Source organism: Oncorhynchus gorbuscha, linkage group LG12, assembly GCF_021184085.1.
Source record: "Oncorhynchus gorbuscha isolate QuinsamMale2020 ecotype Even-year linkage group LG12, OgorEven_v1.0, whole genome shotgun sequence".
Lineage (NCBI taxonomy): Eukaryota > Metazoa > Chordata > Actinopteri > Salmoniformes > Salmonidae > Oncorhynchus > Oncorhynchus gorbuscha.
This window is the reverse complement of record NC_060184.1, coordinates 71,472,851-71,490,193: the sequence shown is the minus strand read 5'-3', so window position 1 is coordinate 71,490,193 and position 17,343 is coordinate 71,472,851. Positions and strand designations below refer to the sequence as shown.

General features: G+C 45.5%; 1 protein-coding gene across 6 annotated transcripts in view; it reads right to left on the bottom strand.

Moving 5' to 3' along the window:
* Positions 1-1,984: 1,984 nt before the first annotated feature.
* LOC123991355 (5'-AMP-activated protein kinase subunit gamma-1-like) overlaps positions 1,985-17,343 on the bottom strand; it is a 126,098-nt gene continuing 110,739 nt past the window's right edge. For 3 of the 6 annotated variants that reach the window (XM_046292859.1, XM_046292862.1, XM_046292865.1), the window contains 10 exons: positions 16,007-16,052; positions 15,836-15,890; positions 11,869-11,995; positions 10,330-10,495; positions 5,355-5,392; positions 5,065-5,211; positions 4,830-4,923; positions 3,743-3,783; positions 3,499-3,648; positions 1,985-3,452 (listed from right to left, as the gene is read on the bottom strand). In XM_046292859.1, coding sequence (XP_046148815.1) covers positions 3,246-3,452; positions 3,499-3,648; positions 3,743-3,783; positions 4,830-4,923; positions 5,065-5,211; positions 5,355-5,392; positions 10,330-10,495; positions 11,869-11,995; positions 15,836-15,890; positions 16,007-16,052 — 1,071 coding nt within the window. In that variant the 3' untranslated portion in view covers positions 1,985-3,245. Of the gene's footprint in view, positions 3,453-3,498; positions 3,649-3,688; positions 3,784-4,829; positions 4,924-5,064; positions 5,212-5,354; positions 5,393-10,329; positions 10,496-11,868; positions 11,996-15,835; positions 15,891-16,006; positions 16,053-17,343 lie in introns of all 6 variants that reach the window. The other 3 variants (XM_046292861.1, XM_046292860.1, XM_046292864.1) reach the window with 3 other exon arrangements.

Sequence of the window (17,343 nt, the reverse complement as noted above, 5' to 3'; positions counted from 1 at the left end):
CTCATGATCATTGATGCCCCACGAGGTGAGATCTTGCATGGATCCCCAGACCGAGGGTGATTGACCATCATCTTGAACTTCTTCCATTTTCTAATAATTGCGCCAACAGTTGTTGCCTTCTCACCAAGCTGCTTGCCCATTGTCCTGTAGCCCATCCCAGCCTTGCACAGGTCTACAATTTTACCCCTGGTGTCCTTACACAGCTCTCTGGTCTTGGCCATTGTGGAGAGGTTGGAGTCTGTTTGATTGAGTGTGTGGACAGGTGTCTTTTATACAGGTAACAAGTTCAAACAGGTGCAGTTAATACAGATAATGAGTGGAGAACAGGAGTGCTTCTTAAAGAAAAACTAACAGGCCTGTGAGAGCCAGAATTATTACTGGTTGGTAGGTGATCAAATACTTGTCATGCAATAAAATGCAAATTAATTACTTAAAAATCATATGTGATTTTCTGCATTTTTGTTTTAGATTCCATCTCTCACAATTGAAGTGTACCTATGATAAAAATTACAGACTACATGCTTTGTAAGTAGGAAACATGCAGAATCGGCAGTGTATCAAATACTTGTTCTCCCCACTGTAACTGTGTGTACTTAAGTGATATGCAGGCTCTTACCTTTATATAGTTTACGCATCCGTTTCCTTTTGCCTTAACAGACTTACTTTGGTTACCTCATGGATATTCAGTCTGAAAGAAGTCTGCTTAAAAAAGATGAAAGTAAAAATTATATATACACACTCTTTTTTGCATTTTTGCAGCATTGATGGTTCGTCGCTTGTATTTTCAATCTCCCGAGGCATTGAACTTGATGCACAATATGGAAATAGCCAAATTTAACCCAACATAGTCGACTGAGGAGAGTTCTCGCAATCAGCATGAAGGGTTTGTGGAATATGCCAGCTGATCGCATGGGACAATATTCTGTCTGTGGTTCGGCTTTGCTATATTTTGGAGGTGTTTTTTGTGTGCAGAAAATATATATAAACAGACCCTCGACTGAAGGTCAGCTCAAGAATGCTTTCCTGTGGATATTTTGTCTCAGATTACCTCCAACATTGGGCCAAAATCAGCAGACAACAGGTAAAGTAATTTGAAATTAAGTTCATTCAACTTTCTGACTTGTAAAGGGACTGTTCTGGAATTCTGAGCCTACATGTTGATATTTTTAGAATCCGAGAGGGAAATTCTTACAAAGCCTATTTCCCTCAGTGTAGCAGTACTAGCATACTGGCAAGGTGTAGACCTGTTTAGAACACTGAAAATACATATTCTTTGATTTTGATACTGTGGTATCTAGATAAAATATTCCAGATTTTTTTGTTGAAAATAAAGATGAAATATAAAACAGCTAAATGGATCTGATCCTGGATTGCAAAAGAGGATTAGAGAATCCAGAATTATTTTTATAGCAACTGGGCTCTGATGATCTGGGTCTTCTTGGTTTGCGGCAGGTAGCCTAGCGGTTAAGACTATCAAATCAAATCACATTTTAATTGTCACATACACATGGTTAGCAGATGTTAATGCGAGTGTAGCGAAATGCTTGTGCTTCTAGTTCCGACAATGCAGTGATAACCAACAAGTAATCTAACAATTCCAAAACTACTGTCTTATACACAGTGTAAGGGGATAAAGAATATGTACATAAGGATATATGAATGAGTGATGGTACAGAGCAGCATACAGTAGATAGTATCGAGTACAGTATATACATATGAGATGAGTATGTAGACAAAGTAAACCAAGTGGCATAGTTAAAGTGGCTATTGGGCCAGTAACCAAAAGTTTTATGGTTCAAATCCCTGAGCCGAACAGGTAAAACAATCTGTTGATGTGCCCTTGAGCAAGGCACTTAAACAGAATTGCTCCTGTAAATTGCTGAATGTGTAGCCAAGTTCAATGTGTCATTTGCACAATTGTGCCACTAGGTGGTGTCATAATACTTCAATTAAATACCACAATCATACACACAAGACAAAAAGATTTCAGTAGTATGTTTTATTACTTGTTTTTTAAAACAGCAAAAGAAAACTTCAATAACAGAAACATGTATTATGTGGCACTCATGACACATCTGTTCATTTTCAATAGATAAACAACTCATCTGAGACTATCAACAATTATAACTTCAAAATCTGAATGACAAGAAAATGATCAGTAAATATTACAAAAAGAACATGATCTTACAATATTGACTAATGAGAAAAAAATATAACTGTCCTTTCTCTGGCACTTAGTTTCCTCAGTACAAAAGGTTTCTCTATATTTCCAGTATGATCGATACAGAGTACAAGATGTATCTTGCATGCCTCTAAGTAACTGGAGAAATGTAAATACATATTGGATATATTGGATATAGGCAGCTGCTTCTTCTTGAATTGCATTGAGCAACAAAGTCGTCATACCATCACCTCTTTCGCTCTCTTTCAAAAATACATCTCTCAAAAGGCACCAATGACGTTAAAGATAGGACAGCAAGCTCCGCCCACTGTCACAGGGACATCATAAGCAGCAGGGGGAATGGGTGTAGTTTTCGGAGAGCCACCGACATCCCTTGTTTCCATTCACAAAACCTTGTGCAAATAAAGAAAAAAACAACTCAATACTCTTTCCCTGAAGGAGAGCTGACACAATTATGATTCAAATGGAAAATAACCTGCAACTAAAAACAAGATTATAATAACTCAAACCACCTTGAGGGCTTCTGATAGGCTAGCTGGAATACTAGCCATGTTGCTAATACCTTTCCACTCATGTCAAGTCTAAATGAGGGCCTAGGGGGTAGGGGTTATTTCTGGAACATCCAGGGGGTAAAAGTAGAGGGGAGTGATGATGCACAATCTTGAGGGGGGAGAAGAGGCACCACCGCCAAACCCTCTAGTAAAATAATCCCAGGTTGGTCAGCCCGAGTCAGTCACCCATGTGACCACGTCTCCCCTATCACAGCAAATTACCCATCAGGGCCCTGGTTACCCAGAGGGTCACTTTGACTGTACCACCCATCCCACCAGTCAGATCCAACCCTTTTCTCAGCCCAGACAATGCATCAGTCTGGGGGTTCAACTTCCATCAGTCTTCCGAGTCAACTTCCTCTCACAGCAATGTCCCGTGTCACGGCAGATCAGTCACACACAGCACATACGCCGACTTTCCCTCAGCATCTTTTGGTCCAGCTTCAGTCTCTACCTTCACTACTGCCTCAGTCTTTGCCACGGCTTCAGCGTTCTCCATCTCAGTCTCAGCTTCAGTTTCCAGCCCCTACTACCTCTGCCTCTACCAATGTTTCCGGTGGTGCCTCTGCCTCTACCAATGTTTCCGGTGGTGCCTCTGCCTCTACCAATGTTTCCGGTGGTGCCTCTGCCTCTACCAATGTTTCCGGTGGTGCCTCTGCCTCTACCAATGTTTCCGGTGGTGCCTCTGCCTCTACCAATGTTTCCGGTGGTGCCTCTGCCTCTACCAATGTTTCTGCCTCTACCAATGTTTCCGGGTGCCTCTGCCTCTACCAATGTTTCCGGTGGTGCCTCTGCCTCTACCAATGTTTCCGGTGGTGCCTCTGCCTCTACCAATGTTTCCGGTGGTGCCTCTGCCTCTACCAATGTTTCCGGTGGTGCCTCTGCCTCTACCAATGTTTCCGGTGGTGCCTCTGCCTCTATCTACCAATGTTTCCGGTGGTGCTTCTGCATCTACCAATGTTTCCGGTGGTGCCTCTGCCTCTACCAATGTTTCTGGTGGTGCCTCTGCCTCTGCTTTTGATTGTGCTTGGCTGCTCTTCCTGTCGATGCCTGGAGAGAGAAAGAGCGAGAAGAGTTTGGTTGGTATGGAAGCGTCTCAGAGGCTCTTGTCCATGCAGCTGCATTCAGAGAAGTGGGAATCTATTTTTGTTGTTCTCATTAAGTGTAATTAGCTGCATACCCATTCAAACTTAAGTCTTAGGTTTCCTGATTAGATAAGATAACCTAAATTAAGCATGAGGCGAAATCTATTTGTCCATAAATGGCTGATCTCGCATCGTGTCTCTAATCAAGTAAAAATATTTGTGATTCAATTATTGCTGCTGCTCAGTAGAGGCCACCTAGTGGTTTGTTGGTGCAATCTCTGTGTGTGTTCTTATATTTAAAAAAAGAGTCTTATCCTCAGAAATGTGAGGTTTTTGCATTTCTGTTTTAAGACTGTTAACATTCACCACACTTCCTCAAGCGCCAGGCAAGCTCAATCAAGCAAAGCTGATTATTTTAAAGAAAATTACTATTTAAACCAATGCTGGATGGTTATCACAGGGGGGAGTTGTTGACATGTAGAAATGAGAGAGCCTGTCTGATGGATGGAGGAGAGAGAGAGAGAGGAAACGGGGAGGGGAGGAGGAAACGGGGAATGGGGAGGGAAAGAGGAGAGTTGAGGGGAAGTAGAGAAGCAATCCATCAGGGGGGAGATAGAGAGGAGAGGGTGGGGCATGAACACATGTAGTGTCAGGATAAATAGAGGGGCCTGCTCCTCATTCATCATTATTAGCCTTCATGACGTGGCACACACACACACACACACACACACACACACACACACACACACACACACACACACACACACACACACACACACACACACACACACACACACAGTGAAGGAACATTGTCACTCTTGCTAGAACATGTACTTGAGTACAACAGAAACAGACACAGCCTAAGCCACAAACGATACTAAATACACAAGCTTGCTGACCCAGACTAGCCCAAGCCATACCATGCCAGTCTACAGTGGCCTACAGTGGGGGGTGGAGACAGAACAGGACAGGGTGGAGTGGGGGGTTAGGGGGAAGGCTGGGCGTTTATACCTGCAGGGGTGAGCACCAGGGCCTGCAGGATGTCCGACAGGGAAACGATGCCCACGATGTGGGCGTTGTCGCCCACCACCACCAGCCTGTGGACCTGGAGACGAGAGAAAGAAGGAAGAGGAGTGGGGAAGAAGAAGAGGATTTAATGGAAATGGGAGAGAAAAAAAAGATGTTATTAGTGATCATGTCAGACTGACAGGAGAGGGTTCAGGTCAGGTGTGTGTCTCAATCTCACCTCTGCTTTGACTATCCTGTCCACAATGGTCTCCAGTGTCTCGAGCCGGTTGCACTTCATCACACCCTCAAAGTACTGCGAGCGATGCCTCAGAGCCTGGGTCACCGTGATGTCCAGGTTGTTGTAGGTCTTCTCAGCAGCAAGGTTCTACACAAAGCAAAGACTAACAACTAGTTGGTGCATCTTGGAATGTTCACCGTACACTTATGATGAGGAATATTCATTAACAACAAGTTAGTAATATTCCTAAAAGGGTGCTCCATGAGGTGTTAACTAAAGGGATTACTTACAATGACATCAAACTTGGAATAAATATCCACGACTTTCCCTGAAAAGAGCAAAACCAAAGAAATTCAGAATCCAACTTCACAAAAATAATACATTGGCAAAGACATATAGTCTGACACACACACATACCTGACTCGTCCACCACTGGCAGAGACATACAGTCTGACACACACAAACCTGACTCGTCCACCACTGGCAGAGACATATAGTCTGACACACACACATACCTGACTCGTCCACCACTGGCAGAGACATACAGTCTGACACACACATACCTGACTCGTCCACCACTGGCAGAGACATACAGTCTGACACACACACATACCTGACTCGTCCACCACTGGCAAAGACATATAGTCTGACACACACACATACCTGACTCGTCCACCACTGGCAGAGACATATAGTCTGACACACACAAACCTGACTCGTCCACCACTGGCAGAGACATATAGTCTGACACACACAAACCTGACTCGTCCACCACTGGCAGAGACATATAGTCTGACACACACAAACCTGACTCGTCCACCACTGGCAAAGACATATAGTCTGACACACACACATACCTGACTCGTCCACCACTGGCAGAGACATACAGTCTGACACACACACATACCTGACTCGTCCACCACTGGCAGAGACATACAGTCTGACACACACACATACCTGACTCGTCCACCACTGGCAGAGACATATAGTCTGACACACACACATACCTGACTCGTCCACCACTGGCAGAGACATACAGTCTGACACACACACATACCTGACTCGTCCACCACTGGCAGAGACATACAGTCTGACACACACACATACCTGACTCGTCCACCACTGGCAAAGACATATAGTCTGACACACACACATACCTGACTCGTCCACCACTGGCAGAGACATATAGTCTGACACAGACACATACCTGACTCGTCCACCACTGGCAGAGACATACAGGCTGACACACACAAACCTGACTCGTCCACCACTGGCAGAGACATAGTCTGACACACACACATACCTGACTCGTCCACCACTGGCAGAGACATATAGTCTGACACACACACCTGACTGGTCCACCACTGGCAGAGACATACAGTCGGACACACACACACACACATACCTGACTCGTCCACCACTGGCAGAGACATATAGTCTGACACACACACACCTGACTCGTCCACCACTGGCAAAGACATACAGTCGGACACACACACACATACCTGACTCGTCCACCACTGGCAAAGACATACAGTCGGACACACACACATACCTGACTCGCCCACCACTGGCAGAGACATATAGTCTGACACACACACACACATACCTGACTCGTCCACCACTGGCAAAGACATACAGTCGGACACACACACATACCTGACTCGTCCACCACTGGCAAAGACATACAGTCGGACACACACACATACCTGACTCGCCCACCACTGGCAGAGACATATAGTCTGACACACACACACACAAACCTGACTCGCCCACCACTGGCAAAGACATACAGTCGGACACACACACATACCTGACTCGCCCACCACTGGCAGAGACATATAGTCTGACACACACACATACCTGACTCGTCCACCACTGGCAGAAACATGTAGTCTGACACATACACCTGACTCGTCCACCACTGGCAGAGACATATAGTCTGACACACACACACCTGACTCGTCCACCACTGGCAGAGACATATAGTCTGACACACACACCTGACTCGTCCACCACTGGCAGAGACATATAGTCTGACACACACACCACCACTGGCAGAGACATATAGTCTGACACACACACCTGACTCGTCCACCACTGGCAGAGACATATAGTCTGACACATACACCTGACTCGTCCACCACTGGCAGAGACATATAGTCTGACACATACACCTGACTCGTCCACCACTGGCAGAGACATATAGTCTGACACACACACATACCTGACTCGCCCACCACTGGCAGAGACATATAGTCTGACACACACACCTGACTCGTCCACCACTGGCAGAGACATATAGTCTGACACACACACCTGACTCGTCCACCACTGGCAGAGACATATAGTCTGACACACACACCTGACTCGTCCACCACTGGCAGAGACATATAGTCTGACACATACACCTGACTCGTCCACCACTGGCAGAGACATATAGTCTGACACATACACCTGACTCGTCCACCACTGGCAGAGACATACAGTCTGACACACACACATACCTGACTCGCCCACCACTGGTAGAGACATATAGTCTGACACACACACATACCTGACTCGCCCACCACTGGCAGAGACATATAGTCTGACACACACACATACCTGACTCGTCCACCACTGGCAGAGACATATAGTCTGACACACACACATACCTGACTCGTCCACCACTGGCAGAGACATATAGTCTGACACACACACATACCTGACTCGTCCACCACTGGCAGAGACATATAGTCTGACACACACACATGCCTGACTCGTCCACCACTGGCAGAGACATATAGTCTGACACACACATACCTGACTCGTCCACCACTGGCAGAGACATACAGTCTGACACACACAAACCTGACTCGTCCACCACTGGCAGAGACATATAGTCTGACACACACACATACCTGACTCGTCCACCACTGGCAGAGACATACAGTCTGACACACACAAACCTGACTCGTCCACCACTGGCAGAGACATACAGTCTGACACACACAAACCTGACTCGCCCACCACTGGCAGAGACATATAGTCTGACACACACACACCTGACTGGTCCACCACTGGCAAAGACATATAGTCTGACACACACAAACCTGACTCGCCCACCACTGGCAAAGACATATAGTCTGACACACACAAACCTGACTCGCCCACCACTGGCAAAGACATACAGTCTGACACACACAAACCTGACTCGCCCACCACTGGCAAAGACTGTCTGCAGACTGGTCCACCACTGGCAAAGACATACAGTCTGACACACACATACCTGACTCGTCCACCACTGGCAGAGACATACAGTCTGACACACACAAACCTGACTCGCCCACCACTGGCAGAGACATACAGTCTGACACACACATACCTGACTCGTCCACCACTGGCAGAGACATACAGTCTGACACACACAAACCTGACTCGCCCACCACTGGCAGAGACATATAGTCTGACACACACACCTGACTGGTCCACCACTGGCAGAGACATACAGTCGGACACACACACACACACATACCTGACTCGTCCACCACTGGCAGAGACATATAGTCTGACACACACACACCTGACTCGTCCACCACTGGCAAAGACATACAGTCGGACACACACACACACACACACATACCTGACTCGTCCACCACTGGCAAAGACATACAGTCGGACACACACACATACCTGACTACCACTGGCAGAGACATATAGTCTGACACACACACACACATGACTCGCCACCACTGGCAGAGACATATAGTCATACTACCACTGGCAAAGACATACAGTCGGACACACACACACACACACACATACCTGACTCGTCCACCACTGGCAAAGACATACAGTCGGACACACACACATACCTGACTCGCCCACCACTGGCAAAGACATACAGTCGGACACATACAGTCGGACACACACACATACCTGACTCGCCCACCACTGGCAGAGACATATAGTCTGACACACACACATACCTGACTCGTCCACCACTGGCAGAAACATGTAGTCTGACACATACACCTGACTCGTCCACCACTGGCAGAGACATATAGTCTGACACACACACACCTGACTCGTCCACCACTGGCAGAGACATATAGTCTGACACACACACCTGACTCGTCCACCACTGGCAGAGACATATAGTCTGACACACACACCTGACTCGTCCACCACTGGCAGAGACATATAGTCTGACACACACACCTGACTCGTCCACCACTGGCAGAGACATATAGTCTGACACACACACCTGACTCGTCCACCACTGGCAGAGACATATAGTCTGACACATACACCTGACTCGTCCACCACTGGCAGAGACATATAGTCTGACACATACACACCATCACTGGCAGAGACATATAGTCTGACACACACACATACCTGACTCGCCCACCACTGGTAGAGACATATAGTCTGACACACACACATACCTGACTCGCCCACCACTGGCAGAGACATATAGTCTGACACACACACATACCTGACTCGTCCACCACTGGCAGAGACATATAGTCTGACACATACACCTGACTCGTCCACCACTGGCAGAGACATATAGTCTGACACATACACCTGACTCGTCCATCACTGGCAGAGACATATAGTCTGACACACACACATACCTGACTCGCCCACCACTGGTAGAGACATATAGTCTGACACACACACATACCTGACTCGCCCACCACTGGTAGAGACATATAGTCTGACACACACACATACCTGACTCGCCCACCACTGGCAGAGACATATAGTCTGACACACACACATACCTGACTCGTCCACCACTGGCAGAGACATATAGTCTGACACATACACCTGACTCGTCCACCACTGGCAAAGACATACAGTCGGACACATACAGTCGGGGACACACACATACCTGACTCGTCCACCACTGGCAGAGACATGTAGTCTGACACACACACACCTGACTCGTCCACCACTGGCAAAGACATACAGTCAGACACATACAGTCGGGGACACACACACACACACACACATACCTGACTCGTCCACCACTGGCAAAGACATACAGTCGGACACACACACATACCTGACTCGTCCACCACTGGCAGAGACATATAGTCTGACACACACACACCTGACTCGCCCACCACTGGCAAAGACATACAGTCGGACACACACACACACACACCTGACTCGCCCACCACTGGCAGAGACATATAGTCTGACACACACACATACCTGACTCGCCCACCACTGGCAGAGACATATAGTCTGACACACACACACACACACCTGACTCGTCCACCACTGGCAGGGCGGACACCCTCCGGACCACGAAGATGTTCAGGGCCTTGATGATGGGTGTGTCGGGGTGGATGAAGGCGATGTTGTGGTAGGTGCCGATGGTCAGCTCCTCCAGGGTCTGCTTCATAAAGGCAGGCTTTGGCATCTCACACACCTGGGATATCAAATCAAAGTTTGTCACGTGCGACAAATACAACAGGTGTAAACCTTACAGTGAAATGTTTACTTACAGGCTCAAACCAATAGTGTGAAAAAAAGGTGTGTGTGTGTAGGTAAGTAAAGAAATAGAACAGTAAAACAGACATATATTCAGAGGAGAGATTTGGGGGGGGGGGCGTTAGAAAACAGACAAACCAGGTAGAAGTACCTGGACATATCCAATGAGAAACACTCAATTTTGTTTTCTGTTTAGAAATGTTGCAAAAGTTTGTTGCGAGCCCTAATGAGGACATTTGAGTATCAACTAAACTGGTTTCATCTCCATTTGACCGTCTAATGTAGTGTCAGCTGACTTTCTAGCAGTGTACATGTCCCATTTGACATTGTCCATGTCGGTCTGTCTGTCCTTCTCATATAACTAATGAAAGTGTCTTTTTTCCAATCTGTCTCATATTCTCTGTCCGTGTGTGCAGTCACCTATGGTCTATCATTTCGTCTAGCCCAGGACAGACGGATGTCCTTTGGTCAAGTGGGTTCATGTTTCCAAACTTCTTTCCTGCTGTCTATTTCATTATGGAGAGGTGGTTTACATTTCACTCTCACTTCAACACGTAAGACACCTTATATTTAGACAATACGGCTTCTCTAGCCGGCAGAATGTGACAGTACCTACCTGTTAACATGGTCAATTCAGGAAATCTAACAAAATGGAATATAGTTCACAGGAATTCAAGGAATCCTCATTGGGCTCCAACTCCCAAATTCATCTCCTGAATGAATGGATTTGAAACGGGTGAACTACAATGTAGTCACCATATTCTCTCCTCTAGACTGGTGAGGTCATCATCCCAGACGATCAGATAGATTAAACTAATCCTCTACTGAATCAGGACAGCTCTCTAGGCTCTGTTGCCATCCTTTCATCACCCTGCTTTTCTTTTCCCCTTTCGTTAGATGGGGCGGCATGTAGCCTAGCGGTTGCGAGCATTGGGCCATCAATCGAAAGGTCACTGTTTTGAATCCCAGAGCAGTCTAGGTGTAACATCTGTCGATGTGCCCTTGAGCAAGGCACTCAACCCTAATTGATCATGTAAGTCGCTCCGGATAAGAGTGTCTGCTAAATGACTAAAATGTCTTCTTTAATTCCATGGAGATCCAACAGGGGGCAGCATGCTCTTACATTCCAATCCACTGTTTGCTTACATAAGAGTGCCCATGCTTCATCAATCCACTGTTTGCTTACATAAGAGAGCCCCATGCTTCATCAATCCACTGTTTGCTTACATAAGAGAGCCCATGCTTCATCAATCCACTGTTTGCTTACATAAGAGCCCATGCTTCAATCAATCCAGTGCTAGGCCTACTTACAAACAGCTGGAGGAACTTGAGGATTCTCTTGTGTGTGAGGATATAAAGTGCGTTTCCGCTGACTGGGTCGATGACGGGCAGCCGGTGGATCTTGTTCTTGATGAGCGAGTATACTGCGTCAAATATACTGAGAGGGGGGGGGGGGGAGGGTAAGATAGAAGATCAAGTTAAAATAACAGACAACTTGTTGTTGCCAATAAAGCACTAGAGACAGAGGGTGTTGATACATTGACTCTTCATCAATCAATAGTTTCCATCTTTAAAACAGCACATGCTATGGTGGAGTCTTCTACAAAAGAACAGGTTCAAAGTCCAAGTTACCTTTAAGTGCCATCATTCATCCTACTTAGTCAATCTGATGTTAAGAGCATAGAACAATAACAGTGAGTGTGCTGCAAGAGAGCTCTTCTATTGAATTAAAGTGTTAGTGAATAGTTGAGAAAAAGCACACCGAGTATACAAAACATTAAGAACAGCTCTTTCCATGACAGACTGGTCAGGTGACTCAAGGTGAAAGCTATGATCCCTTATTGATGTCACCTGTTAAATCAGTGTAGATGAAGGGAAGGAGAAAGGTTCAAATTATTTTTCATCCCTGACAGATTGTGTGTGAGCCATTCAGAAGGTGAATGGGAAAGAAAATATTTAAATTCCTTTGAACGGGGTATAGTAGTAGGTGCCAGGCACACGGTTTGAGTGTGTCAAGAACTGCAACGCTGCAGGGTTTTTCACGCTCAACATTTTCCCGTGTGTATCAAAGAATGGTCCACCACCCAAAGGACATCCAGCCAACTTGACAACTGTGGGAAGTATGAGTCAACATGGGCGAGCATCCCTGTGGAACACTTGACACGTTGTAGTTCATGCCCCGAAGAATTGAGGCTGTTCGGAGTGCCAAAGGGGACACAACTCAATATTAGGAAGATGTTCCTAATGTTTGGTACACTGAGTGTATATCCTGAATGTCTGACCATAACTAAACTATGGTGAGTTTTCAGAAAGCCTCATAGCACATTATTTCTCCGAACAACCCTGGCAGATAGCCATGAGAGAGTAACAACTCTAAAACCCATGTTTGACGGCCAATCTCCATGGAATCACAGATGACATTTTAGTCATTTTGCACCAGATCTTATTTAGGGGCTTCATAGCAAAGGGGGTGAATACACATGAACGCACCACTTTTCTGGTTTTGATTTGTTAGCATTTTTTGATACAAGTTACATTTTTCCTCACTTTACCAATTTGGACTATTTTGTGCATGTCCAATACAAGAAATCCAAATTAAAAATACATTTAAAATGACAGGTTGTAATGCAACAAAATAGGAAAAACACCAAGGGGAATGAAAACTTTTGCAAGGCACTATGTGTCTTTCAGAGGGTTTGGGTTCAAAGCAAAGGTCACATTTTGGCTGGCAATTGACCAATAAAGTGAGCATATTCTTGATTTAGTAAAGAGCTGAAGCAAATTGACCAGATGTGCACACACAAAGCATCCATGCGTGTTAAACCAGAAACCATACAGGAAGTCATCAGAAACAAGGGACTATCCGGGATGGCCCAACAGTCAGTAAGACCTGGCCATGAAGACAGCTGAATGAGTCAGTAAGACCTGGCCATGAAGACAGCTGAATGAGTCAGTAAGACCTGGCCAAGTCAGTAAGACCTGGCAGCTGAATGAGTCAGTAAGACCTGAATGAGTCAGTAAGACCTGGCCATGAAGACAGCTGAATGAGTCAGTAAGACCTGGCCATGAAGACAGCTGAATGAGTCAGTAAGACCTGGCCATGAAGACAGCTGAATGAGTCAGTAAGACCTGGCCATGAAGACAGCTGAATGAGTCAGTAAGACCTGGCCATGAAGACAGCTGAATGAGTCAGTAAGACCTGGCCATGAAGACAGCTGAATGAGTCAGTAAGACCTGGCCATGAAGACAGCTGAATCAGTCAGTAAGACCTGGCCATGAAGACAGCTGAATCAGTCAGTAAGACCTGGCCATGAAGACAGCTGAATCAGTCAGTAAGACCTGGCCATGAAGACAGCTGAATCAGTCAGTAAGACCTGGCCATGAAGACAGCTGAATCAGTCAGTAAGACCTGGCCATGAAGACAGCTGAATCAGTCAGTAAGACCTGGCCATGAAGACAGCTGAATCAGTCAGTAAGACCTGGCCATGAAGACAGCTGAATCAGTCAGTAAGACCTGGCCATGAAGACAGCTGAATCAGTCAGTAAGACCTGGCCATGAAGACAGCTGAATCAGTCAGTAAGACCTGGCCATGAAGACAGCTGAATCAGTCAGTAAGACCTGGCCATGAAGACAGCTGAATCAGCCCTGGCCATGAAGACAGCTGAATCAGTCAGTAAGACCTGGCCATGAAGACAGCTGAATCAGTCAGTAAGACCTGGCCATGAAGACAGCTGAATCAGTCAGTAAGACCTGGCCATGAAGACAGCTGAATCAGTCAGTAAGACCTGGCCATGAAGACAGCTGAATCAGTCAGTAAGACCTGGCCATGAAGACAGCTGAATCAGTCAGTAAGACCTGGCCATGAAGACAGCTGAATCAGTCAGTAAGACCTGGCCATGAAGACAGCTGAATCAGTCAGTAAGACCTGGCCATGAAGACAGCTGAATCAGTCAGTAAGACCTGGCCATGAAGACAGCTGAATCAGTCAGTAAGACCTGGCCATGAAGACAGCTGAATCAGTCAGTAAGACCTGGCCATGAAGACAGCTGAATCAGTCAGTAAGACCTGGCCATGAAGACAGCTGAATCAGTCAGTAAGACCTGGCCATGAAGACAGCTGAATCAGTCAGTAAGACCTGGCCATGAAGACAGCTGAATCAGTCAGTAAGACCTGGCCATGAAGACAGCTGAATCAGTCAGTAAGACCTGGCCATGAAGACAGCTGAATCAGTCAGTAAGACCTGGCCATGAAGACAGCTGAATCAGTCAGTAAGACCTGGCCATGAAGACAGCTGAATCAGTCAAAGACCTGGCTGAAGACAGCTGAATCAGTCAGTAAGACCTGGCCATGAAGACAGCTGAATCAGTCATGAATCAGTCAGTAAGACCTGGCCATGAAGACAGCTGAATCAGTCAGTAAGACCTGGCCATGAAGCCATGAAGACAGCTGAATCAGTCAGTAAGACCTGGCCATGAAGACAGCTGAATCAGTCAGTAAGACCTGGCCATGAAGACAGCTGAATCAGTCAGTAAGACCTGGCCATGAAGACAGCTGAATCAGTCAGTAAGACCTGGCCATGAAGACAGCTGAATCAGTCACTAAAGCAATTAAATGACGCTGGTGTTCTACCAAAAGGAGCCAGAAAATGCCTATAACCAAACCAGAGACTTGAGTTGATTAACCTGGGATGATGGAGAAGTTTAGTATTTTAAGCAAAGTATTTTTTAGTTTTTTTTTTAAATGAAAGAGTCTGGCCAATACGTCTTTTCACAAAATGGACCTTGAATTATTCAGAATAAGGAAAATAAACTATGCTCCCAATCAAAAGAACATGGAAAAGGGTGCAGAAATACAAGGGGAAAGTACCAGACCTTCCCAGGGGAAATGTAGGGAATGGACGACAAATATAAAACTCCACATGGGAGAGTATTGACAGTAAATTACTCTACCTATAAATTAAAGTGGAGTGAGACTTATTTACTGTGTTTATGACCATATAAGTGGGGTGGGAAGTAGGGAAAATTAGATTTAACATTTTAATTCTCAATCAACTGAGATGATTAGATTGTTCGTATAAACAGATTAAACCCAAAGGAAGCTCCTCTACGTAATAATGAGCAAAGAGCTCTGAATGGGTCGCACACTGCAAGTCAATCATGAATGGATCATTATCCTATTCATGGTCTGCAGTTTCATTTCCCTCCATCATAACTGTTATTTAAATGACATAAAATAAAGAGAAATACGAAATGCAGGTGTCATGTATAACAGGCTTACCTTGCATCAGGTGATATGTTCACTAACGGCTTAAAGGTTTCTTGTAGGTAGAGCTCTTCAAAAAAACAACATCAAACTACTAAATAAATTGCTTTATTATTTGTTGAACTGATTAAAATGTTGGTTTTGAAATGGGAAAGTTGCTGTAAAATAGCTGGAAAGTCCCCATACCTCTCCACGTTTCAATTTTATGCTCCTCCAGCTCATATATTTGTACCTAAAAGAGAGAGAACATTCAACAATTAGTGATATTTAACATTCATTCCATGATTTGAACGTGGCAGACATTACATCTGCAAAGTTTTCCTTGTAAAAAGAAGAGTGATAGAAATAGCAATATATATAAAATCACAGCAATTCTCTCTGGAGAAGAAAAACAAACTACATGTAAGTGCTGGCATCATGAAAAATCTAACCGGTTCCCTAGAGGGTCTCAATCAGGTCCACGTCAGCCCTCTCCGACATCAGACAGTTATGAGAACCGCTGCTAATAAATAACCACAGCACGAGGAAAGGACAGAGTAGTAGGTCCTCGAATTGATTACAAAAACAAAGGCAATTTCTACAGCACCCACGGCTACATTGAGCTCATTATCATGAACAGCTGGGGACGTGCCATTTCCTAGGTCATGTGTGTTGAAGGACTGGGGACGTGCCATTTCCTAGGTCATGTGTGTTGAAGGACCTTTTTTTCCCTGTAGAGTGGTTGCAGTGTTTCCCCTATACACAGTAAGCACCACCGCTGCTAAAACAATGATAATGTAGTGGTATGCCCCAGAAAGGACCCCCCCCCCCCCCCGATAATACATTAGCAAACATCTGAGGCCTTTTCCAGTTTCAGAAGCTCCATCAATCATTAAATTACTGATCCAGGAGTGAGTGAGTGAGTGAGTGAGTGAGTGAGTGAGTGAGTGAGTGAGTGAGTGAGTGTTAGATAAAAATTCAAGGTTTTTTGGCTACTCATCATAGTCAGTCATAACTAAAGGAAGAGCAACTAAGGTTGCAAAATACAAGTATCGTTCTGTAATGTCAACGTTTTCCAGAAATCCCAGCTGAATGATTCCAGATTTGCAGCATATTGAATCTTCCAACCGGGATCTCTGAAAAACCTACGAATTTGGGGAAAGTGACCAGAACTTGGCAACCATATCTTGGCGTTAACTCCCGAGATTAGAGGCACCGACTCCAGTTCTGCATGAATATACAGGAGTCTGATATGGAAGGATTAGCAAACGCTTTCACTGCACTGGTGGTTCTCTAGACGATGGATTAACTCTAACAGGCATTAGGATAACAACAAACTATGTCACTGTCTCCTGACCTAATAAATACCCATGTGTACTTGGGCCAGTGGAAAGCCCAAGAGGGCTAGCCTCACTAGCTTGGCTCTCTATGATGGGTGTAGCATACAGGTGACTACTCGGGGAAGATGGGACACCGTAACTCACCACTGACAACACTTCCACTGAGTCAAATGAGATTATGATTGAGGTTTTTATTTTCAAATA